Here is a 25,045-nt window from a genome sequence, read left to right on the forward strand (position 1 = left end):
TTTTAAAATATTGCTGACCATCTACAAAGCACTAAACGGTTTAGCTCCCCAGTACTTGAGCGAGCTCTTAACGCATTATAGTCCTTCACGTCTATTGCGATCTCAAATTGATAATACCTAGAAAATCAAAATCAACTGCTGGCGGTAGATCATTTTCCTATTTAGCACCTAAACTTTGGAACAGTCTCCCTAACATTGTCCGGGAAGCAGACACACTCTGTCAGTTTAAATCTAGACTAAAAACACATCTCTTTTACCTGGCATTCACATAGAACATTATACATTTCTATTATTCAAATCAGTTAAATGATTATTAGGCTGCATAGATTAGGTCAGCCGGAACCAGGGACACTTCCTACAACACCTGATGTACTCGTTACATCATTAGCAGAATGGCATCTACGCTAATGTTAGTCTTTCCATTTCTTCCGAGGTTTACTGAAGTCAGCCGGATCCAGGCCGTATCCAGATCAGACGGTGAACCTGCGCCTGGACATGACCACAACGCATCCCTTAAGTGCCAGCCTCATCAGCCCTATGAAGGCCTCATGGACACCTCAACAAACTCGTCTCCATATCGGCGTGATGACTCTGACCTCCAACCAGATGGAACTGGATAAATATTGTGAATGTTCTAACTTCTGACCTGTAATGTCAGATAGGAGAACTGCCCCCCGACTGAGCCTGGTTTCACCCAAGGTTTTTTTCCTCCATTCTGTCACCTGATGAAGTTTTGGTTCCTTGCCACTGTTGCCTTGGCCTTTGGCTTGCTTAGTTGGGGACATTTAATATTCAACAATATTATTGATCTGCCTTACTTCAGGTGGACGATGACCCACTTGTTGTATTATTTTCAAGTTATCACTGTGAAGCTGCTTTGATACAATCTGTATTGTAAAAAGCGCTATATAAATAAAGGTGACTTGACTTGACATGAGAGGGCTTACACAGAGTGTATCTGTCAATGTTGTTCCGTGATAACCCATACAGTGAGATTATTGGATAACACTGGGAAAGCGTGCCCTTTCTGTTAGGAAGGAGAGCGCTGCGGAACCCACATTCTTCCCCGAAGGAGTTATGTGGCGATATACATATGGACTAACCCAAAGGTTGTACTGCATATGAAAGACACGGGCTTCCGTTTAGGAGCAGCCATGGAAGAAATACACATATGGGATCCCTGCAGGGTCACACATATGGGACCCAGCCTAGACCCGGTTCTCAAGGATTCAACGGATAAAGGCCTGGCGCCGGACGCTCCGCCATGTCCGGGCCGAGGGTGTTGGAGGACTCGACAGGTTTTTCACTCTGGAGCAATAAGGGTGCACAGTAGGGTGCAGCAAGCCGACCGAGCCGGGCCTCTCAGTGCTTCTACCCGTTTAGGGTGAGAACACGGGAGGAGACCGGCTCTGCACGTAGGCTATAATATTTAGTGAACATGTTAGGTGTCGCCCAGCCCGCAGCTCTACAGATATCTGTTAGTGAGGAGCCATGTGCCAGCGCCCAGGAGGATGCAACGCCTCTCGTGGAGTAAGCATGCAACCTGAGCGGGCAGGGCACGCCTTGTGCTTGGTAAGCCAAGGCGATTGCATCCACTATCCAGTGGGCCATCCTCTGCTTGGAGACAGCATTTCCCTTCTGCTGGCCTCCGTAACAGACAAAGAGCTGACAGAGCTTGACAGAGGCCAGTGGCCAGTGCAACTAGGGGTGGGGGGAAAAATCGATTCTTAAATGCATCGCGATGTGGACGTGGACGATTCTGAATCGATTCACAAATGTCAAAAAACGATTTTCAAAAAAAAAAAAAAAATTTTTTAATGACATTTATAATAACATAATATTGACGGAAACGCAAAATACGGAACTCTGAAGCACGGAAGTGCAGTGCCCGGACCATCTGTGGCGTGCACATAACAGAGACGCGATGGCTGAGCGCGAAATCCAAACACCTTCCTCGTTAGAAGCTGACTTGTGGAAATATTTTGGCTTCTATGAAGTTGAAGGGGGAAAGGAGCTGGACAAGAGCCACACTATTTGTAAGCTTTGTAGAATAAAACTAAAATGTTTGTCGGAAACACGACAATATGAGAAGCCATTTGACTCGTTTCCACCCAGAGAAGGAAAAACACTCGGCTATACCGGTCGTTGTTATATTATTAATTTACTACAAGTAAGCTGCTAGTTCAGGCACACATTTATTTTCCTGTTGGTTCTTTGCAATGTTAATAAAATACAGGTCCGTCTCAAAAAATTAGCATATTGTGATAAAGTTCATTATTTTCCATAATGTAATGATAAAAATTAAACTTTCATATACTTTAGATTCATTGCACACCAACTGAAATATTTCAGGTCTTTTATTGTTTTAATACTGATGATTTTGGCATACAGCTCATTAAAACCCAAAATTCCTATCTAAAAAAATTAGCATATTTCATCCGACCAATAAAAGAAGTGTTTCCAATACAAAAAAAAAAAGTCAACCTTCAAATAATTATGTTCAGTTATGCACTCAATACTTGGTCGGGAATCCTTTTGCAGAAATGACTGCTTCAATGCGGCGTGGCATGGAGGCAATCAGCCTGTGGCACTGCTGAGGTGTTATGGAGGCCCAGGATGCTTCGATTGCAGCCTTAAGCTCATCCAGAGTGTTGGGTCTTGCGTCTCTCAACTTTGTCTTCACAATATCCCACAGATTCTCTATGGTGTTCAGGTTAGGAGAGTTGGCAGGCCAATTGAGCACAGTAATACCATGGTCAGTAAACAATTTACCAGTGGTTTTGGCACTGTGAGCAGGTGCTGAAAAATGAAATCTTCATCTCCATAAAGCTTTTCAGCAGATGGAAGCATGAAGTGCTCCAAAATCTCCTGATAGCTAGCTGCATTGTCCCTGCCCTTAATAAAACACAGTGGACCAACACCAGCAGCTAGGGCTGGGACGGTTACCGCATTACCGCAATACCGCGGTCACGTGACTCCAACCGCGGGCCTGAGCTCGTCACCGTCATCACCGCAAAAAAACAAAAACAAAAAAAACAATGGCCTGCACATGTGTGCACGTTGTGTCTACTGATATGGATTCATTGATTCTAATGATGACATGGATTATTTCTAATGATAGTGTGTCTTACATGGATTCAAGGTTTTCTAAACAAAACTTATCAAAAGATGGAGCAAATCCCTTTCGCGAGTTGGGGAGCCCAATGTTCCATGACACATAGCATTACATTCTATTAGAGATGCGCGGATGGGCTATTGTTATTTCATCCGCAACGGAACCGCAGCACAAAAATCATCATCTGTCCGCCATCCATCCGCACCAACGTTTTTTTATCAATTTTCGTTTTTTGATCAGTTTTAAGGTCCGTGAGCGATGCAAGGCTAAAAAGCTCTTGGCTGTTCTAGAAAGGAGACTGTGCATGCAGCAAAGATATTTAAAGGCTAAAGTCCCTAGTATAGCCTATTGGCTATGTTGTATCCTCAGAATATCAGCAGTGAATTCCGTCTCCGATGGGCGCACGAGTTTCGGTTCATTTATATGAGACGAGCTCCAGTTCACACGCAAGAGATCGCACCGTCGCTTCCACATCGTCCTGATTATATGTCTGCTATATTTGTATAATTCCAGGCAATTAGTTAATGAAACAGTGATTAAAATTAAGATACAATTTATACAAAACGAAATTTAATTTAAAGAAAGGCTTTCTACAAAACAAAAGGGGGGGTTAAAGGTTAAAGCTCTTGCTTGAGGGTGTCAATGATGGCCTTCTGGACAGCAGTCAGGTCAGCAGTCTTACCCATGATTGCGGTTTTGAGTAATGAAACAGGCTGGGAGTTTTTAAAGGCCTCAGGAATCTTTTGCAGGTGTTTAGAGTTAATTAGTTGATTCAGATGATTAGGTTAATAGCTCGTTTAGAGACCCTTTTCATGATAATGCTAATTTTTTGAGATAGGAATTTTGGGTTTTCATGAGCTGTATGCCAAAATCATCAGTATTAAACCAATAAAAGACCTGAAATATTTCAGTTGGTGTACAATGAATCTAAAATATATGAAAGTTTAATTTGTATCATTACTTTGTGGAAAATAATTAACTGTATCACAATATGCTAATTTTTTTAGAAGGACCTGTATATTGTACGTTAATTCTTTATGGGTCATTACTTGGTACTTTTAACGCAAAGTATTTATAGTCACACACACACACAAAAAAGATTCAGATAATCGATAATCGCTTTGGCATCGAATCGCAGCCCTCTGAATCGTAATCGAATCGAATCGTGAGGTGCCTAGAGATTCCCACCCCTAAGTGCAACCAGCAGTGAAGTCTTCATGGAGAGAAAGCTTTAAGTCTGCTGATTGCAAAGGCTCAAAGGGACCATCCTGGAGTGGCAGCATGTCCTTTGAGGGTGGAGGGAGACAGCCTTTGCTCCAACCCTTGCTGCAAGAAGGAAAGCCGGTTGAACATCTTCGGGGGTCCTCTCTGCGAGAAGAACACCACTCGACGAACAGGTTCCACTTCAAGGTGTACACACGTCTCGTGGACGGCGCCCGTGCAGAAGTGATGGTGTTAAGTACCTCTGGGGGTGAGTCACCTAGAATCTCCGCGTCCCGTCCAGGGACCACACATGGAGTTTCCAGAGGTCTGGACGCGGGTGCCATTAAGCTGCCCCATCTCTGAGTCAGAAGGTCCTTCCTCAGAGGAATGGGCCAGAGAGGGACTGTCACGAGGAGCATGAGTTCTGGGAACCTGGTCCGGGTGGGCCAATAGGGAGCCACCAGAAGGACCTGCTCCTCGTCCTCCCTGACATTGCACAGGGTCTGTGCAACTAGGCTCACTGGGGGAAACGCATATTTGCGGAGGCCCCGGGGCCAGCTGTGTGCCAGTGCGTCCGTGCAGAGTGTTCCCTCGGTCATGGAGTAAAACAGCTGGCCGTGGGAGGTCTCTGAGGAGGCAAACAGGTCTACCTGAGCCACCACGAACTCTCTCCAGATCAGCTGAACCGCCTGCAGGTGGAGTCACCATTTTCCCGGGAGCACAGCTCATGACAGCTCGTCGCCCACACAGTTGAGCACACTGGAGACATACATGGCGCGAAGCGACCTCAGGTGCTTCTGACTCCAGAGGAGGAGATGGCGAACAAGTTGCGACATGCGACGGGAGAGTATACCACCTTGTCGGTTGATGTGCGCAACAGTCACAGTGTTGTCCGTATGGACCAGCACGTCCCTGCCTTGTAGCGGCCTTTTTAAGCGGCTCAGAGCGAGACGTACTGCTAGTAACTTGAGGCAGTTGATGTGCCAAGGCAGTTGGGGGCCCGTCCACAATCCTGACACCCCGTAGTACGTGGCACCCCAGCTGGTGGCAGAGGCATCTGTGAACACCACAGCATGCCTGGACACCTGTTCGAGGAACGAGGGGTCTGACCACAGGCTGAAGGTCTGGCTGCAGGCCGGTGTGGTTGTCACCCGGTGAGTGCCGTGATGCCACGCCCATCTCGGGACTCGGCCGTGAAACCAGTGCTGAAGCGGTCTCATATGGACACCCTGTTCTCTCATGGCTCTGTTCCAACTGGCTGGGGTGCCTGAGCATGAGGTCCCTGTGTTTGCATAACTGATCCAGAGAGTGTGCTAGTATGAACCAGTCGTCGAGATAGTTGAGGATGCAAACGCCCTGTTCTCTCTGACTTTCGCCCTGACTTTCGTGAAGACACAGGGAGACAGGGACAGCCCGAAGGGCAGGACCTTGTACTGATATGCTCAATCCTCGAACGCAAAGTGCAGAAACGGCCTGTGTCGAGGAAGAATCGAGACATGAAAGTACGCGTCCTTCAGGTTGATCGCTGCAATCCAATTTCGGGGGCGGATGTATTAGAAAATGCGTTTCTGCGTGAGCATTTTGAACGGTAGCTTGTGGAGACTCGATTCAAAACTCGCAGATCCAAGATCGGTCGTAACCCACCGCCTTTCTTGGGTACAATGAAGTAAGGACTGTAGTACCCTGACCTCATATCGGCTGGAGGGACCGGCTCTATTGCGTCCTTCGCCAGTAGGACTGCGATCTCCGCCCACAAGACATGGGCAACGGCTGCTCTCACTGTAGTGGAGTGGATGGCCTGAAACTTGGGGGGACACTGGGGGAACTGAATCACATAGCCGAGCCTGATGGTCCGAATGAGCCAGCGAGACAGACTGGGTAGCGCTAACCAGGCTTGCAGAGACCGTACAAGCGGGACCAACGGGACTGTAGGCATACCCGCAGTGAGGTGGAATGCAGGGACGCGGCTCGGGAGGCTCTCTCTGGGAGGCGACCCGTAGCGGGGTCTGAGTGTGCTGTGTAACACTTACCTGGTTCCACGGGGCAGGAGGTGCAGGAGGCGGCTTGGATGCTTGGATGCCTTAAGTAACCCTCTGAGGAAGATTAGATTGTGGCAGAGGCGTGGGGACTCCACTCCTTTGCAGGAAGGAGAGTCTCGACCGAAGCTCCGAGATGGTCATCTTCCCAGAATGGGTACATGACTCATCCATGAACGCTACCTCATGTTCAATGCCGAAGTGCAATCACACCTGCTGCTCATTATATACCCACACTGCGTGGCTGAGCAGCTGATACAAATGATTGCACGCCAATGTGCATTGGCTCGTTTAGTTTCACTCGAAGTAAATTGGCCTCTCTAGCGAGATTCCTATTTGTCGGTCACGAAGTATGTCGTATGATAGGGAACCACAGTGGACAGTGCGTTGTATCCTGAGATGCAGATAACAGATAAAATCTGTATGGACAAGCACATGATGGCCTCTTAGGTCGGGGAAGTGCTTCAATGCCATGAAGACCGCCTTCCATTACCGCTCCCCAGCCGGTGAGAGAAGCATCTGTCGAGAGAGTGACTCGATGACAAAGAGCTCCTCAGAGTGTACCCTGGGACAAGAACCAAGGTTTCCTCCATATAACAAAGGCGCGGAGACACCGCTGTGTGATTTTGAGTAGTGAAGTAGAGTAGCCACTTTGGTGACCTGAAGCATACTGGCAGGAAATTACCGAAATGACCGATTTTCGAACCAGACACAGCGTCGTAGTGACTTTGGATCATAAGCTTGCTGGAAAACGCTGCGCCCTAGGCACCGATGGTGGCGGGGTTGGCTGAATAGCCTCCTGAGGGCACCGAAGTGGCGCGGGCACCATTGTAATAAGGTGAACACCACTCCACCCCGGAGGGGGCTGCCCTCTGAAGTCTGACGCCATGGGCGTCAGGACTTCTTCTTTGTCGAAGCCTTCTTCGCGAAAAGAACTTTCCTCAGATCGTTTTTTTTGTTTGGAAGGCTTCGGCTGAGAGTGTGGACGTAACCCATGGTTTTTAAGGGGGGGTACGAGAGGTGACACTCTCCTTATATTGCGCTCGAAATGAGGAGCTCGACGGTTGGGGCTTCTCACGCTCAGCAGCCCCAGGGGCCTGGTGACGGCGAGGGAGGTAACGCTTGACAGTCTCCACTTGCTTTTTAGGCCCCACCCCCTCACTATCGTCTAGGTCCCTCAACAGGTCGGCCTGGTGTGCCTGTAACATCGACATGATGTGTGAAGACATGCACCAGCCTGACCTGCTGCCGTATATGCTTTTCCCACTAGCGTGGATAATGTTATTAGGGGCTTAGTCGGAAGGGTCGGGGCAATCAGGGACGATGCCGAGCTCGGGGACAGATGGGACTTCTGTCTGAGTATACGTGAATCTTTGATGAAAAGAAAGTTCAAAAGAGCATTTATTTCAAATAGAAATCTTTTGTAACAATGTAAAAGTCTTTACTGTCCCTTTTTAACCAATTTAATGCATCCGTGCTGAATAAAAGTATTTGTTTATTTATTTTTTTAAATCTGACCCAAACTTTTGAACGGTAGTGTAGGTCATAAAGTATCATTTGAACTCATCCTCCTGAATAAGAAGTGAACCGCTTACCTGAGTTTTTGAAGAACGCTGATTGTAGACTGAACCCCTGAGCTCAATCTGCTCTCCACGAACCATGGAATAAGGCAAGGGTATATCCACACTAATGTCCTGGGACACCTGAACCTTTTCATCTGACACACAGATCCCTGACCAAAGGAACAGGAGAGTCTGAGATTCTAATAAAAAAAACACCCCAACAGGTTTGCATGCATACTGGGTTATTTCCAGAATGCACTGTTTGTAATGATGGCTGTTCTTGTGAAGCTCACGCCTATGGTCAGAATATTCCAAAAAATGTAATCATAATTTCAGGTAAATCAGGTCCTGACGACGGGTGCTAAATGATAACAGAATTTAAATTTTTCGGTGGACTATCCCTTTAAAGGTAGAATGCTACTGTAATTCATAGTTAAATAGTAGGTAATTCAGGTAATCCATGGATATAGAAAATCTGCATACTGTATAGCCTACTGAAATGATAATAAGAGTTAGTATGTTAGTATGCTATTTTAGTCTTTCAGACAGCTTTTGCCTAAGCTTAAATTATATATATATATATATATATATATATAACACATATTCCCTTTTTCAGCCACCAGGTGATGCTAAAACACATAATTTCGATCCAGCTTGTTGCCTCACCCTCACTGAATACCCCAACTGCTTTCAGCTCCCATGTAGTCAGTGAGTCTGGAAGATTTTTGGTAATGCTTACTGACCCAGACCTTAAACAGACAGATTAAAAGGTAACTGGATAATTTAACAAAAGGAGAGGAATTTCACTCATATGTAGATTTTGATGTATTTCAAATCAGTTTATTAGCAATAGTACAATCCTAATGGATATATTTTAAGAATATTTTTTCAAATTTCTATTATAAAGATTATCAATTAGCCAGAAGGTTGTAGTTCAGAAAGTTTTCTTACTTGCTGGTGTGTTCCTCCCATAACCAGCTCTCAGGGAAGTAGCTCCTAATCTGAGATGGCATCACATCCAGCAGAAAGTCGATTGCTGCATTACGTAATGGAGAACTTTAGATCCTGTCTTTTTACATGTTTAGTCATCTAAGTTACAAGAAGTTCATTGTGTTGATGATTTCATAAGTAACAACCATACCTCCACGACTTAGAATTATTCTATCCGCATTCTCTTTACGGAGCTTCATAGCAAATTCACAGCATTCCAAGAAGGCACGCTGGCACCTTTTCTTCAAGAGCTCAGAAAGATTTCTACAGATTTGTCAGATGAAATTATTCACAGGAATACTTTACACAGTGCAAAGATACAGGCTAATGTTAAAGTATAATATATTCAGGGTGATTGGGAAATTGTTTGCCATTGAGACTTGGAAAAAGTGTCCCAATCAACCTGAATTAACCAGTTTGTTTCATTCAGATGGATTATGTTAAAGCATGTGGCTGCCATTTAAATGAACTCACAAAAAAAGATTATTATTAAATTAATAATGTTGTTTATTACTTGATAATGTCAATTTTATTTATTTTATGTATCATGTATTTATGTAACATTAGCACTACAACAAAGAGAAATACATAATACGAAACTCAAAAAGATCTGATTTCATGTAAGTGTCACATTAAAAGAGCTTAATTCCTTACGCAGAAAAAGACAATCTCCTAGAACGATCTCCACAGGTTTCAAGCGTAGGGCTACTGCGTGTCCCAGATGTGCAGCAATTCTTGGACATCCCATACGTTTGGGCTGTACAACAAACATGTGGGCATAAATGTATTTTGACGATGTTGCAGTGATAAAAAAGGTTCCCTTTCAGTCGCTCACGTTCGACGTAGTCGACTGATTGGGATCACGCTTACAGAGCCTGTCATCTTCGAGTACTATTAAAACGAGCCAATGGAATTGGCGTGCGTGACTTGCATCACACACTCCGCCCCCGCTGCGCGGGTATAAATACGGAAGTGGATGCACACACTAGTTGTCTTTCGCTTCGGAGCCGATCGTCTTTGATGTCTCTGAAGAGTGCTGTTGTTTCAACAAGCGAGTGTGTCAGTGTTCTTTTGGAAGAGTCTCCCGGTGCTGGTGGTTTCTACAGTGCAGTGCAGCGGTGGTCGCGAGCTTTGAGCTGTTTTAATAGCAAGTAAATTTCTGTATTTGTGTTGACGGCTGGTTGAGGGCGGAAAAGTGAGTCCTTCGCTGTTTTTAGTTTGCTGAATTCAGTGTTGCAGCGGTCATTCCCTGTGTGCTCTGGCACTGGTGACGGGTCCCATTTCTGAAAGAGCAACACGGGTGAGTTTTGCGTCTTTTTCAAGATGCCATTCCATCCGTGCGTTTCTGGGTGCGGTAGGGCTCTGTCCCCCTCTGACGGTCACGAGAGTTGTATCACGTGTTTGGGCTTAAAGCACGCTGAAGAAGCTCTTGTGGATGAGTCATGTTCTCATTGTGGGAATATGACCGTCTCGGTGCTAAGGCCGAGACTCGCCTTCGTTCGAGAAGGTGGAGTCCCCATCCCCAGGTCCCACTCTAGTGTCTCTTCTGGGTTACCTTCCAAAAAAAGGCCTAGAGTGCCGTCTGGGCTGGGTGACCTGAGGATTACATTGAGGGGTAATCCGCCCGGCAAAGCCCCATGGATCCCTCCCCGGTGGAGCTCCCCGATGAGACAGCTGGTCCCTCTGTGGTGGACCGACCAACCATCTCATTCGGGGCCCCTCCACATTTACACATTTACACATTTAGTCATTTAGCAGACGCTTTTATCCAAAGCGACTTACAACTGAGGACTAAACCAAGCGAGTCATCGTGAAGAGGCAAAAGCAACGCAAGAAGTGCTCAAAATACAAAGTTCAGACATAGCTCGGAGTAGCATAATCCAGGCAAGCGAGGATTTAGAGGAAAGGATTTTTTTTTTTTTTTTTTTTTTTTTTTTTTTTTTTGTGCTCCCGGAAGAGATGAGTTTTCAGTTGTCTTTTGAATGTTGTCAGGGATTCTGCATTCCGGATGAGGGTGGGGAGATCATTCCACCAGCATGGAACCGTGAATGAGAATGTTCTGGAGAGTGATTTTGTGCCCCGCTGTGATGGTACCACGAGCCGTCGCTCATTGACCGATCGTAGGCTTCTGGTAGGGATGTAGACTTGTAGTAGTGAGTGGAAGTAGGAGGGAGCTGAACCTGTGGTCAATCTGTAAGCAAGCGTCAAAGCCTTGAACTTGATGCGAGCAGCGAGTGGTAGCCAGTGCAGAGAGATGAGCAGAGGAGTGACGTGGGCCCTTTTGGGCTCGTTGAAGACAAGACGAGCTGCAGCATTCTGGATCATTTGTAGAGGTTTAGTTGCACATGATGGAAGTCCAGCCAGAAGAGCATTGCAGTAATCAAGCCTAGAAATGACCAGGGCCTGGACGAGAAGTTGTGTTGCATGCTCAGTTAGGAAAGGCCTGATCTTCCTGATGTTGTGCATAGCAAACCTGCATAATCGAGCTGTCTTTGTAATGTGGTCTGTGAAGGTCAGCTGATCATCAAAGATTACTCCAAGATTTCTGACCGACCTTGATGGGGTGATTGAGGATGAATCTAGCTGGATAGTGAGGTCGTGCTGTAGAGACGGATTGGCAGGGAGGACGAGAAGCTCAGTCTTTGCCAGGTTGAGCTGCAGGTGATGATCCTTCATCCATGCCGAGATGTCCGCCAGACAGCTTGAGATCCGTACAGCTACTGTGGGATCATCTGGTTGAAATGAGAGGTAGAGCTGGGTGTCATCAGCATAGCAATGGTAAGAGAAACCATGTGCCTGTATGATAGGTCCCAGTGATGTGGTGTAAATGGAGAAGAGGAGCGGTCCGAGAACTGACCCCTGAGGAACGCCTGTGGTCAGTTGATGTGCTTTGGATACCTCACCTCTCCATGTGACCTTGAAGGACGTACCTGTGAGATAGGACTCAAACCAGTTGAGGGAGGTTCCAGTGATGCCCAGTGATGAGAGGGCGGACAAGAGGATCTGATGATTCACAGTGTCGAAGGCAGCAGACAGGTCCAGTAGAATGAGAACTGATGATTTGGAAGCAGCTTTTGCAATCCGCAGGACAGGATGTCCTGCGGATCGCATCCTGTCCTCCAGAGGACAGGATGTCCATTGCAGCATCGGACGGGGAGCTGGGCTCTAGAGATGATGACTCGGCTGCGCTGCCTCCCTCTGGGAGACCAGCGTTGCCCGAGCCGGATCCAGAGATGGCAGATATGCTCAAGAAGGCCGCCGAGGCGGTATGGCTCGAGTGGGACCCTCCACGAACCATCTCGGTTGGATGATTAGTTTATCGGTGCGGGCCAGTCTGGTTCTCAGCCCGCCGCTCCGGTATCTTTCTTTCCTGAAGTGCATGAGGAGTTGACGAGGGCATGGATGGCACCTTTCTCTGCCAGAAATTGCCTGAGTAGCTCCTCCCCCCTCACTACCCTTGACGGGGGAATGGTGAAGGGTTACGAGGCTATCCCTCCAGTGGAGCGGTCTGTTGCAATGCAGCTGTGTCCAGCGACCGCTACCTCATGGAAGGGGGATCCTCGTCTCCGTCGCAACGGCCTCCACCCAGGTCTCAGCTTGGAGCCGGCCGCAGAAGGGGCGCCCCGTCTGCTTCAGGCGCTGCCAAGCCAGGTGGCAAGCGACAGCGAAAGCGTTAAACCTGAGGCGGGCCACCCAGGGATGGAGGAAATGCTCTTGGAGATGGTCACCGGCCACTCCCTTCACTCGTAAGAGGACCGAGTGAAGTTTTTATTTTTTGTGTGGGTGTTGTTCTGCTGTTGGTTCCCATAAAAGCGGAGCCAGCGGCACCCACATTTTCAAAGAAAGAGCAATTTCTCCCTTCCTGGGACCCAAGAGGGCTAGTTGGCGGTGTGTGACCCTGCAAAACCTTGCACCCTTCAGCTCCCTCTTGTTCGCTAGCTGACAACTGGGAGAGAGTAATCTCGCCCACGGGCTGAGTATCTCTTTTTCAGTTCAGGAGAAGGACTCGGTCCAACACGTCTCTTCAAGAAGAGTGTGTTCGGCTGGTGCTAGAAGTGAGAAAGGGTCCCACTGAAATAACTTTCAGAGGCTCCTGGGGCATATGGCAGACGCAGCCGCTATGGCTTCCTCCATGTGAAGACCGCTTCAGCACTTGCTTTATGATCGAGTCCCGAGGTGACCGTGGTAGAGCGGCATGCCCTGTGTGACAAAAAGATCACCCTGGCCTGCCGCCAAACCCTCAGCCCGTGTTCAGACCCTTCGTTTTTCCGGGCCAAACCGCTCCTAGAATGAGGTCCACTAACACCGACTGAGGGGCCATGTACAAAGGGCATGCTTTAATGGAGGCCTGGGCAACCTCCGACTGCATTGGTATTCATTACCTCGAGTTGGCAGTTCACCTCGCTTTGAGCCACCGCTGCTCAGCGAGCTGGTACTGGTCTGAAAATACAACATCGCGACCGTTGCGCTAAGCTTCCCTCGCATGTCACAACTCGCCCGTCACCTCCTCCTTGGAGTCAGAAGCTTCTGAGGTCGCTTCATTCCACTATTTCTTCTGGCCTGCTGAATCGTGCCACCGACGAGCCTCACGACAGCTATGGCCAGGGAGAGTGGAGACTCCATCCCTTGACGGTCCAGCTGGGTAGGGACCATTTCGGGGCCGCACAGTTACATCTGTTTGCCTCTCCGGACTCGTCCCTTTGCCAGTTGTGTTTCTGTCTGAGTGGACAACTCTTGGACAGACACTGGCTCTCAGCTGACCCCGGGGCTCCGCAGAAATGCGTTCCATAGTGAGCCTTCTAAGAAAGCGGCTACGCGATTCATTGTTGCCTGCTCAAGTTCAGTGATTTTCCTAAAAGGAGGAAGTTGTGCTTCGCTAATTAGAAGTGGAACGAGTCTTCTCGTTGAATGAGTCTTCTCTCCGTGAGGAGATGCTGTGAGCGCTCGGTCATTTCAGTGCTCTCTTTCCTGCAAGATGGTTTGGAGTAGACTGTTCCTTCACCCTCAATAGATGGTGCTGCCTCTGTTTTCTTGACGCACATCATGATGCCCACTACATGTGGTTGCGTTCATCTTGGTAAGAAAGTTTTCCCAAGGTGCACGTGCTCACCCCTTCCTAGGCATTGACACAGAGTGCCTCGCTCAACAGACGTTAATAGAGTTAGGGGCTGGGCGACACCCATCACGTTCGCTAGAAAAATAGCCTATGTGTCGAACCGCTGCTTCCCGTGGGCTCCCTTCACTTGAAGCCAGTTTCACTGTAAGCCGGCTTACAGTTGTGTCGGCGTGCTGGGCCATTCCCCTACTATGGCCTGGATACGAGTGCAATTCTTGCTCCAGTTGAGTTCCCCTTTTTAGCCGAATCCTGTCGAGTTCCTCCATACCCTTCGGCAACGGACGTGGGCGAAACGTCCGAAGCCAGGCCTGTCACTCGTATGCACTGTGGAACCTGTGTTAGGCTGGGTCCATATGCTGTGATCCCTACGGCGGTCCCATATGTGTATTCTTCCATGGATCTGCTCCCTGCGGCGAGCCCGTGTCTTCCCTCGGAAGAGCCTGCTCTGCCGTCACTGTCCGGTTGAGTCTCCCCCCTGTCTTAGGCTGGAGCCACCCCAGTGACATTCCATATGATGTACTGCCCGGTCATCCGCCCAGTTCATATGTGTATTCTCCACATGTTACCTCCCTTCGGGCAGGATGTGGCTTTCGCAGCGTCCCTTCCTTCCATGTACAGGGAACGTTTTCCCAGTCGTTCTGTAGGAACAGCAGTGACTTCCCTGGCCTAAGCTCTGTCCCTTCCCCGCCTTAAATTGCGGGGGGATCTGGAGGCTTTTGTCTAGGCACTGGAAGGTGGCAGCACTAGATGGCGTTTTAATTGGGATCCCAATCAGACGACACGTCGACTACGTCGAACGTGAGCGACTGAAAGTGAACGTCTCGGTTACGTTAGTAACCCTCGTTCCCTGAAGGAGGGAACGGAGACGTAGTCCCGTCACCACTATTGCTGGACCACCGCTGACTCCGAATTACGCTCGGCTCCTCTGCGAAAAACAACTAGTGCGTGCATCCACTTCCGTATTTATACCCGCGCCGCGGGGGTGGAGTGTGTGATCCAAGTCACGCACGCCAATTCCATTGGCTCGTTTTAATAGTACTCGAAAATGACAGGCTCTCTAAGCGTAATCCCAATCAGTCGACACGTCGACTACATCTCCGTTCCCTCCTTCAGGGAACGAGGGTTACATACGTAATCGAGACGTTATTAGCGCATACTGTTAGTTTTTAAACAAAATGCTTGCATACAGACCCTTTGCTTCAAAACTTTGCCCCAGTACAGGTGAACGTTTTTGCCTAACTATGTCTGAGCAGGCCCCCCCTAAAAAAAAGAAGAAAAGAAAATACATTTGCCAGTGTTTCAGCAAATTATCACGTCCTCTATTGAGATGTTTTAATGTAATGAGTCACACTCGCTCATTAACTTTACACGTGAGCATGTACCTGCACTAGGGGCCTTGGCGTTTGAGTTGGTGATGAACATAAGGCCAGCACGGTCCAACACATCAGCATTATTTTTGCCTCCTCCTCTTCCACAACCCAAGTCACTTCGCTCAACATGTTGTAGCACCTGCAACAATAGAAACAACACATATCATCACTCATTTTTATCATCACCTTAATTTAAGATAAGTTTGTGTCTTTAAAAGCACAAAAAAAAAAACATAAAAAAGCTGACCATATAGACCATCTTTTTGAACAAGTCTGCTATTTTACCTTTTTTAGAGGGTCTTTGTCGTTAGATTTTAGGTTGTACAAGGCCGTATCTACAGCAGAAAAAGCCACGAGTGACTCCTCTTTAGTTTTAGTTGACACTCTTAATTCAAGTTTATCTTTGGGTTTATACTGTGAGTTGAGAGTTGATATGTCCACCTGGAATATATTCCAATGAAGTCATGATTTCACTATTCATAAATAACATAAAACACATCACAAATATTGATGACAGATAAAAAGGCATTACATTTAAATTGTTAACACATTTAGCCTTCACATCAATCCACGCAGAGTCTGCCACCAGTTCCGCTTTTTCCTCTCCATGCAGGACGTAGTACACCAGAAGCCGAGCAGACGGCACCATGTCAGAGGTGATCTTAATGTTAAGGCTCTGTCTCTTTTCACTGACACGCTTAACTGTGGCAAAATTCACAACTTTTCCTCTGGAAATAATCTAAAAAAAAAAATACTTATAATGCATTAAGATGGATACTATGGAGCCCCCCTAGTCCCACTTTGTCAAAAAAAAATTATTATAACTATCTCATGGCCTCAAGATAAGTAACTCGTGGCCTCAAGATAGTAACTCGTGGCCTCAAGATACTATCTCGTGGCCTCAAGATAGTAACTCGTGGCCTCAAGATAGTAACTCGTGGCCTCAAGATACTATCTCGTGGCCTCAAGATAGTAACTCGTGGCCTTAAGATAGTAACTCGTGGCCTCAAGATACTATCTCGTGGCCTCAAGATAGTAACTCGTGGCCTCGAGATAGTAACTCGTGGCCTCAAGATAGTATCTTGTGGCCTCAAGATAGTATCTCGTGGCCTCAAGATAGTATCTCGAGGCCACGAGTTACTATCTTGAGGCCACAAAATAGTATCTTGAGGCCACGAGTTACTATCTTGAGGCCACGAGATAGTATCTTGAGGCCACGAGTTACTATCTTGAGGCCATGAGTTACTTATCTTGAGGCCACGAGATAGTTATAATACATTTTCTTGACAAAGTGGGACTAGTGGGGCTCCGTAGGATACCATTTAAAATACTTACAAATATAATGTAATGTATAATATGTTACAGTATCTGTCAAAAGTTTGGGAACTGAACATTAAATGTTTTTAATGTTTTTGAACAAAGCCTCTTATGCTTACCAAGGCTGCATTTATTTAATCAAAAATACAGTATAACCAGTAATATTGGGAAATATTAATGTAATTTATTCCTGTGATGCAAAGTTGAATTTTCAGCATCATTACTCCAGTCTATAGTGTCACATGATCCTTCAGAAATCATGCTGATTTTCTGCAAGAAACGTATATTATTATGATTATTATTATTATCAATGTTGAAAACAATTTTTTTCTGCTTAACATTTTGTGGAAACCATGATCCCATTCAAAGATTTTTTGGTAAGAATAAAAAAGAGAGAGAAATGAATACTTGTATTCATCAAGGATGCATTAAATAGATCAAAAGTGACAGTGAAGACATTTATAATGTTATAAAATATTTCTATTTAATAAATGCTTGAATAAAGTTAATAAATAAATTTAATAATGCAAATAAATGCTTTTCATTGAACTTTCTATTCATCAAAGAATCCTGAAAGAATTTCTGAAGGATCATGTGACACTGAAAACTGTAATGATGTAATGATGCTGAAAATTCAGCTTTGCCAACACAGGAATAATTTACATTAAAAGATATTAAAATAGAAAACAGTTATTTTTATTTGTAATAATATTTCCACAGTATTACTGTTTTTACTGTATTTTTTTATTAAATAAATGCAGCCTTGGTATAACTCCTTTCAAAAACATAAAATATTTAAATTTGTCCAAACTTTTGACAGGTACTGTACATTAAATTAGTCAATTAATTCATAAGCAATACATAATTATAGGCTACTCCACAACAAAATTACAAGTAGCTAATTATTAAGTAGCTATAAAAAAAATTGTTTAGTACTGTCACGTTTTGGTTTGTTCATGTCATGTTCCATGTCTGTCATGTGATTCCCTGTTTGTCATGTGATCTTGCCATGTGTCTTGTCATTGGATAATAGTCTGTTCATTGTTCACAGGTGTCCCTTGTCTTGTCATTAGTCTTGTGTATTTAAGCCCTCATGTTTGCCATGTGTCTTTGTCAAGTATTGTTTCCTGTGACCACTGAGTAAGTCTATGTCCACGTTTTTTGTTTCATGCCACGTCATGCTTTGTTTTATGTTTTGATCTTGTTATGTGTTATTTTGAATAAACTGCACTTGGGTTCTCTCGCTACAACTTGCCTCCAGTGGATCCTTACAAGTACATAATATCTATTATGTCTACTGTTCAAAAGATTGTCATTGAGTCAAAGAGTCAGTATGATTTTTTTTCTGCAAGAAATGATTGCTTATATTAAAAGTGACAGTGTAGATATTTATGATGATACAAAAGATTTCTGTTTGAAATAAATACTTTTCTTTCTATTCATCGACTACTGAAAAAAATCACATCTATTAAGCAGCACAACTGTCTTCAATAATAAGAAATGTTTCATAAGTAGCAAATCAGCATTTTAGAATGATTTCTGAAGGATCATGTGACACTGACGACTAGCAAAAATACATCTTTGCCATCACAGGAATAAATTACATTTTAAAACATTAAAATAGAAAAGAGTTGTAATAATATTTTACAATATTACTGTTTTGATCTATTTTTGATCAAATAAATGTAGTCTTGTTGAGCATTAGATACTTCTTTTAAAAACATCAAGAAATTTCACTGACCCCAAACTTTTGAACTGTCTTTACATAACAGCAATGAAAAAAAAACTGTTTAAAAATAATTAGAGAAATATGTTTAAAAAATGTTTTAGAGAAACAAATGTGAGCCTCAAAATAATATCTAAATATGTTGTCACATAAGAGAAAAATTAGATACAGTTGAAATCTGTAGTGACAACAGTGGATCATTCAGATGACCCAATATATATATATATATATATATATATATAATTATTATTTTACCTGGTAGCTGAAAGTCTTCAGAGAAAGGTAGTCACGATAATGAAAGAAAACATCGATGTTAATGTACCGTCCAACTTCAACTACCGAGGAGTCAGGATGTAAATCGATGTACAGGTAACGATGATTGACAGAAATATATGATTCAGCCTTTAGTTTGAGTGGAGCCTGACTCCAACGTGGATCTTCTGTCTCAAACTGAAATGAGTACAATATCAATGTGCATTTAGCATGTGAACCTCGAAAAATTAGAATATCGTGCAAAAGTTAATTTATTTCAGTAATTCAACTTAAAAGGTGAAACTAATATTATATAGACTCATTACATGCAAAGTGAGATATGTCAAGCCTTTATTTGTTATAATTTTGATGATTATGTTTTACAGCTTATGAAAACTTTTCACAATATTCTAATTTAGAATTTGGGGTTTTCACAAGCTGTAAGCCATAATCATCAAAATTATAACAAATAAAGGCTTGAAACATCTTACTTTGCATGTAATGATGTATATTAGTTTCACATTTTAAGTTGAATTACTGAAATAAATGAACTTTTGCACGATATTCTAATTTTTCGAGTTTCACCTGTATATCATATTATAATTCTAAATAAATAATTAAATGATTAAACAGTTGTCTCTGTAATTTTAACCTACTCTTGGCCACAGTTTTACTCACAGTGAATTCAGCTTCTTTCACTTTATCAGGTATGTTACAGATGAAGTAAGCAATTCCATCTCCCCGACTCATCACTGTCATTGTATCCTGGTGCCCTAAAAATTTGAAGTCCTCCAGTTCATTGTCAGCTGTAGTTATTGTTGCCCTTATCTTGACTGACACACCTTTCACTGGTTTACCCAAAGGATCCTTCACCAAGACCTATGGGTCCCCAAAATATTCAGATGGATGAAACATATATTTATGCTTGTTCAAATACCATAAATCTACTTGAGGAGACAGGTTTCTTACTCTCATGCCGTATGGTAGACCCGGTTTTATGAAAGGAGGGGTTGCGCTCAGACTCAGGGTAAACGGAGTTTCTACAAATTTTACACTTGAGAGCTCTGCCTCCTGGGAGATACCACCTGACAATGAAGAGGTGTCAAACTGGTTTGCTTGATATTTTGATTCAGGATAATGCACTCCTGTTTTGGTGAAACTAACTAGACCTACCAGTTGTCTCTTGCAGTAAAACTGTCACACGAAGAAAGCTGTTTTCTTTCATGTCACTCAGACGTTGAGGCCCATTGGGCATGGATGACAAAGCTGTCTTGATGTTTAAGTTGACTTCTTCCTTTCCATTTATCAGCTATAACAAAAGCCAAAAACAAATATATCCTCTGCAATTAATCATTAAATGATGTTTAGTTGACTGGAACACTGACTTTACCATATATCTTGTATATGTTGCTGGTATCATGACGGTTTCTTCTGGAGAACTGTATCCAAACATCAAGAACATATCCGCCAAACTAACTGGAGTTCCATGGACATACCTGTCAGCACAAATATACACATATTTAAACATTTAAGTGCAAATATATGAATTGTCAGCAACTGAACTGAATATACAGTTTTAAAAGTTTGGGGTTGGTAAGATTTTTTTGATGTTTTCGAAAGACTCTTATGCTCACCAAGGCTGTATTTATATGATCAAAAATACAGTAAAACATTAATATTGTGAAATATTACTACTATATTTTAATATTTTTTAAATATGTAATGTATTCCTGTGATGGCAAAGCTGAATTTTCAGCAGATATTACAGTCTTCAGTGTCACAGGATCCATCAGAATAATAATCCTTCAATAATATTCTGATTTACTGCGCAAGAAACATCTCTTGTTATTATCAATGTTCAAAACAGTTGTCCTGCTTAATATTTTTTGTGGAAAAGGTGATCTTTTTTAATATTCTTTGATTAACAGAAAGTTCAAAAGAACACCATTTATTTGAAACATTAATTTCTTGTAACAATGCAAAACAGTCTTTACTATCACTTTTGATCAATTTAATGCATCCTTGCTAAACACAATTATTAATTTCCTTAAAATAACTAGCAATATAAAAACAATACTGACCCTAAACTTTTAAACGGTAATGTATATAATGTGAAATAAAAAAGGAAAAACATACTTGGCTGAAATCTTCAGCTGGAAAGACTCAAAGTTCTCTTCGCTGATATAGTTGGATTCAGGCTCAATGTGGATTGAAATACTGGGCAGCACTGAGAAACATACCTTGATTTCAGATTTCATGAACTCTAAATGTCTACATAACACCTGAAATGTTGGTCTTACCGTATTCTTTGACCTCAAACTCAGCAGTGGCAGTTGTTTTAAAAGTGTCGGCATAGGTGGCCTCAATTTTCCATATTCCATAACTGATGAGATTTGCGTTGTGAATAAAAAAATGATGCAGAGTGAAAAAAAAACAAAAAACGAATGAAAACACTGCATGCAGGCTTATAATTATCTTAACCAGTAAAACTTCCTTTCTTAACAAACATCACCTGGTTGATGAGGTTTTTTACAGTACAGTACAGTATAGTACAGTACAATACAGTCCAGTTAGCTAGTCTTCAGCAGAATATCACTATTATTCCAAATAATAATTTAAACATCAGATCATTTAAACAGCCTAATTATAATAGACTTAATTGGTCTTACGTCGGCTTTAAAGGTATTTTGAATGGTGGAAGAAGTGGTTTTGCTCCATTGATGTCTGCCATATCAATAATCTCTACCTTGATACCATCAGGGTCCTAAAATTAATTGAAAACATTAACAAGGTTCACACAGAAAAAATCATAATTCATGCGAAGCAGGGGAGAGTGGGGATAGTTGCAACACTTTTTGCATTTCCTTGTGTTTCTCAGACTGCTTGTATTTGGAAAGCCAAAATATGTCAGCAACTCACACTGCTACAACATGTGTACATATGATAATATATGTACAATTTATACTTGAATAGACAAAGTCAATGTTGCAAAGTCAAATAACGGTTGCAGCAGTTCACAGGGGCAGTTGCAACATTCATTAAAATGTAATAAAATCATTCTTTAACAGACAGGATTTTCACTAAGTTAAATTGACTGTACAAAGAGTAAAAGGGAAAACAAAACATTTTCAAGTAACAACCAGGTTTTGGTCAATTATTACAATAAATTTGTACTAAAAAATAATTTTCTTAAATCAAAATCAATAGAATTTTAATAATACTTATGAACCTTTGTGAAAACTTACAGGACTGTGTGTGTTTAAGTGAATGTTACAATATATTTCTATATTCTTGCAAGGTTATGTGGCAAATTGCACAGTCTTTTGCCTCAGACCTCAGTGTCCTGCCTTCATGCTTCACTGACATCAGAACAGAGGGACACCCCTATCTGTTGTGCATTTCATCTCTTGTGGCACACAGATCAAATGTATGCCTAGTCTGATTTTTTACTTAAATAAAAACTGTTTACTTCAATAAAAAAGGGAAGATACCTGACTATTAACAGGGGTTTCTTTATTAATACATAAAATTATAAATGTGTTATGTTATGACAAGGTTTTACATCAATGTTGTGATAAGGCTTGCAACTGTCCCTACTGACAGCCAGGATAAAACGGGCTATGTTAGCTTGACACAATAGCTTTTTGACACATGCTAGCTATGCCTTTTAGAAGCTAAGAAAACACTGATAAAAATGATATGACTTTATAATGCTTCACGCAAACAGACAGTATGAAAAAAAAAATACTTTTTAACTTGAAATTAAAAAACTGTGTAGGCCACATGTTATATTACATATGTAATAATATGAATGTCAATAATATAATATGAACTCTCTAGCTCAAATAAGCCGTGTTGCAACCGTCCCCACTGTGAAGAGAGAAACTCACCACGAATGTAAGGGTGACGGTCCGTCTAGATTTCCTCAGCTCCTCGTTGAGGGAGTAAACACGCACTTGTACTAAGAAAGCAAATAGGTTCAAAAGATGGTTTTGAAGTGATTGTCTCTTTCATTTACTCACAGCATATTTCTCTCCATACTTAAACTCTCGCTCAAACACGCAAGAGAGATTCGTATCATACTGACCCTCTTGTTCGGGTGTGTATAGCGGCTTGTCAGTCTGAATAAAGAGAAACCCGTTGACAGGAGTAACAGGGATTTTTTCAAATGCAGTGAAAGCAGAGGAAATCGCCTGGAGGTAGACATATCTGTCCGCGTTTGGGAAATCTATAGGCATGATCTGGGAAAAAGAAAAGGGCGGTATAGGCCTATTTTACCGGCAGAATATCATTCATAAAAACATCTATTTTGCTTATTAAAACTTTCCATATGTTTCGGAATTGTGAATAATAACACATTTAGCCTAAGTGAAACATTTCAAACAAAAACTATCTTCTAAAGTCCTTTAACTTTGCAGTCTTACCCGTAAAGTAGCCGAAGCTTGATAGTTATTCGCGGCGTTGAGCTTCAGGGACTGAGATGCATATTCTTTATAACCTGGTGCCAGTGTGTTCTTCAGGTAAAGATTTACTATAATTTCCTGGTCATAACCAAACAACTGCACCACAACATTTTCTGAAGCATCGAGACGCAGGGTTTTAGGTGCAGTGATTAAGTATCTGTAAAACAAGACAACATCGGTCTGTTTCAGTGGCAGATGCGAAAAACATAAGTTTATATAAAACATGAATGCCTAATTTCAGACAAACATGAGGGATAACTCGCTCCCAATCTCACACAGCTATGCTTTTCTTGATGTTAGGGAGTTTTCCCATTTAGTTTACAGTGCTGCTTTGACAACACAGTCCAGTAGGCTACCATTCCTGTACTGTAGAATTTTTAAAAGATGTAAATTGTAACTTACACATTTTCCTGAACTGTAATGCAGACGAAGAGATGAAGTAGGCCTATACAGAACAAAAATAAACGTGCCATTATAGACAGTTTGCTCCTTAAGGCGAGACACGGCAGGCAAAAACTTCGTTTTTTTTTCACTGGTCAATTTTGAGATTTCGGGATATTTGTCTTCAAAAACATGTCTTCTTTCAGACTTGTGGTGAAAAAAAGTCTGAAATACACATTTAGGTCTTTATTTTACTACACTTTGTCTGTTTGCGTCTGTAGATTTCTCATAAATTCATCAAAAGTTGGCGTTGTAAATCATCCGTTGCTCCGCTATCGCGATCTGCACCCTGTCATCACACACACTGTTAGAAAGCTCTCTCTCTCCTGTACAATGTTGTCGAATCCAAATATGGTCATTTCCTTTTTATCAGCAACCAATCGTGAAAGTAAAAGGGCGCAAATGCGCAATCTCATTGGCTGATGCTAAATCTTTAAAGCCCGTTTTCTCAAAATGACCTTTCTCTCATACTCAAAGTCCGAAATCTCCACTTCGGTAGCACCTATATACACCAAACTTTCCAGTCTTGTACCTAGTTATATTATGAAGACATTTACAGAGGGATTTGTAAATATATTATTCCTAGCCCGATTTATATAACATTTTATTCCAAAAAACATGGCAAAAATCATTTTTTTAAGGCTATTGACAGTATATTCTGATTTACAGGATAACAAAAGTAGATATCCATAAATCCCTCTGTAATTTTTTTCCCATCTAATATGTGAACACAATGAAAAAATAATTTTGAACCTGGCTTTATCCAATACTCAGATTTCATTTTTTGAAATATATGCAAATTTGTGCATATTTAATTAGACAATGCCTAATTTGCATATTTAAACATTAAATTACAGAAAACTTGTAATACATTTTTTTCTCATCTTAATGTAGGTAATCAACTGGGAAAGTTTCATGGTGATATCTGCTAGTTAAAAAAATTACCCTATTCACCTGTAGTGTCTCGCCTTAAAGAAAAAAGAGGTCAGGCATTTGCTAGTTTTTATTGTCATCCAAATCAATATCTGGTTACTTATCAGTTAGCCTACTTATTAACTCAACTGTCTTTTGAAAGAGGTAATTTGTAATTAGAGGTAAAATGTAAGAGGTAATTGAAATATTTTTTTTAGCTCTAGTTTAGAAAGAATAGCTATTGTCCAAATATGATGACTAGAAAATGTTTCACTGTTCTGGTAGAAAAGTTTTAACGATTGATTGTGCAACGCTCATATCGATGTAGAGTTTGCTCAGTCATTGTGCAAGTTACAAGTAGAGGTAAACAATCTCTGTTTAGCTACTGCTAAAAAGGGATTTCAGATGTTTGCTTTTCAAGAGATGTTTTGTTATTGTGCAATTCTGGTAACATCTGGACATCAGTCTGACTCTGGTTGCTCAATGAGTTGTTGAACCACAAAAAAAGAAGGTCACAGCCCTCCTGTAGATTTTTTATGGTA

The 25,045-nt window shown here is 42.6% G+C and overlaps 1 protein-coding gene across 3 annotated transcripts in view; it reads right to left on the reverse strand.

Moving 5' to 3' along the window:
* c5 (complement component 5) overlaps window positions 1-25,045 on the reverse strand; it is a 124,905-nt gene that overhangs the window by 9,901 nt on the left and 89,959 nt on the right. For 2 of the 3 annotated variants that reach the window (XM_056236308.1, XM_056236300.1), the window contains exons 5-24: window positions 23,112-23,307; window positions 22,775-22,928; window positions 22,578-22,648; window positions 21,357-21,451; window positions 20,988-21,070; window positions 20,824-20,914; window positions 20,078-20,183; window positions 19,861-19,996; window positions 19,657-19,772; window positions 19,366-19,566; window positions 18,691-18,885; window positions 15,925-16,131; window positions 15,678-15,833; window positions 15,405-15,531; window positions 15,214-15,282; window positions 9,561-9,663; window positions 9,058-9,170; window positions 8,868-8,952; window positions 8,583-8,665; window positions 7,950-8,086 (exon numbers count right to left, since the gene is read on the reverse strand). In XM_056236308.1, coding sequence (XP_056092283.1) covers window positions 7,950-8,086; window positions 8,583-8,665; window positions 8,868-8,952; window positions 9,058-9,170; window positions 9,561-9,663; window positions 15,214-15,282; window positions 15,405-15,531; window positions 15,678-15,833; window positions 15,925-16,131; window positions 18,691-18,885; window positions 19,366-19,566; window positions 19,657-19,772; window positions 19,861-19,996; window positions 20,078-20,183; window positions 20,824-20,914; window positions 20,988-21,070; window positions 21,357-21,451; window positions 22,578-22,648; window positions 22,775-22,928; window positions 23,112-23,307 — 2,524 coding nt within the window. Of the gene's footprint in view, window positions 1-7,949; window positions 8,087-8,582; window positions 8,666-8,867; window positions 8,953-9,057; window positions 9,171-9,560; window positions 9,664-15,213; window positions 15,283-15,404; window positions 15,532-15,677; window positions 15,834-15,924; window positions 16,132-18,690; window positions 18,886-19,365; window positions 19,567-19,656; window positions 19,773-19,860; window positions 19,997-20,077; window positions 20,184-20,823; window positions 20,915-20,987; window positions 21,071-21,356; window positions 21,452-22,577; window positions 22,649-22,774; window positions 22,929-23,111; window positions 23,308-23,552; window positions 23,640-24,559; window positions 24,672-25,045 lie in introns of those variants that run through there. The other variant, XM_056236317.1, reaches the window with a different exon arrangement.

This window comes from Rhinichthys klamathensis, unplaced genomic scaffold, assembly GCF_029890125.1.
Source record: "Rhinichthys klamathensis goyatoka isolate OS25496 unplaced genomic scaffold, OSU_Roscu_1.1 h1tg000019l_1, whole genome shotgun sequence".
Taxonomy (NCBI): domain Eukaryota; kingdom Metazoa; phylum Chordata; class Actinopteri; order Cypriniformes; family Leuciscidae; genus Rhinichthys; species Rhinichthys klamathensis.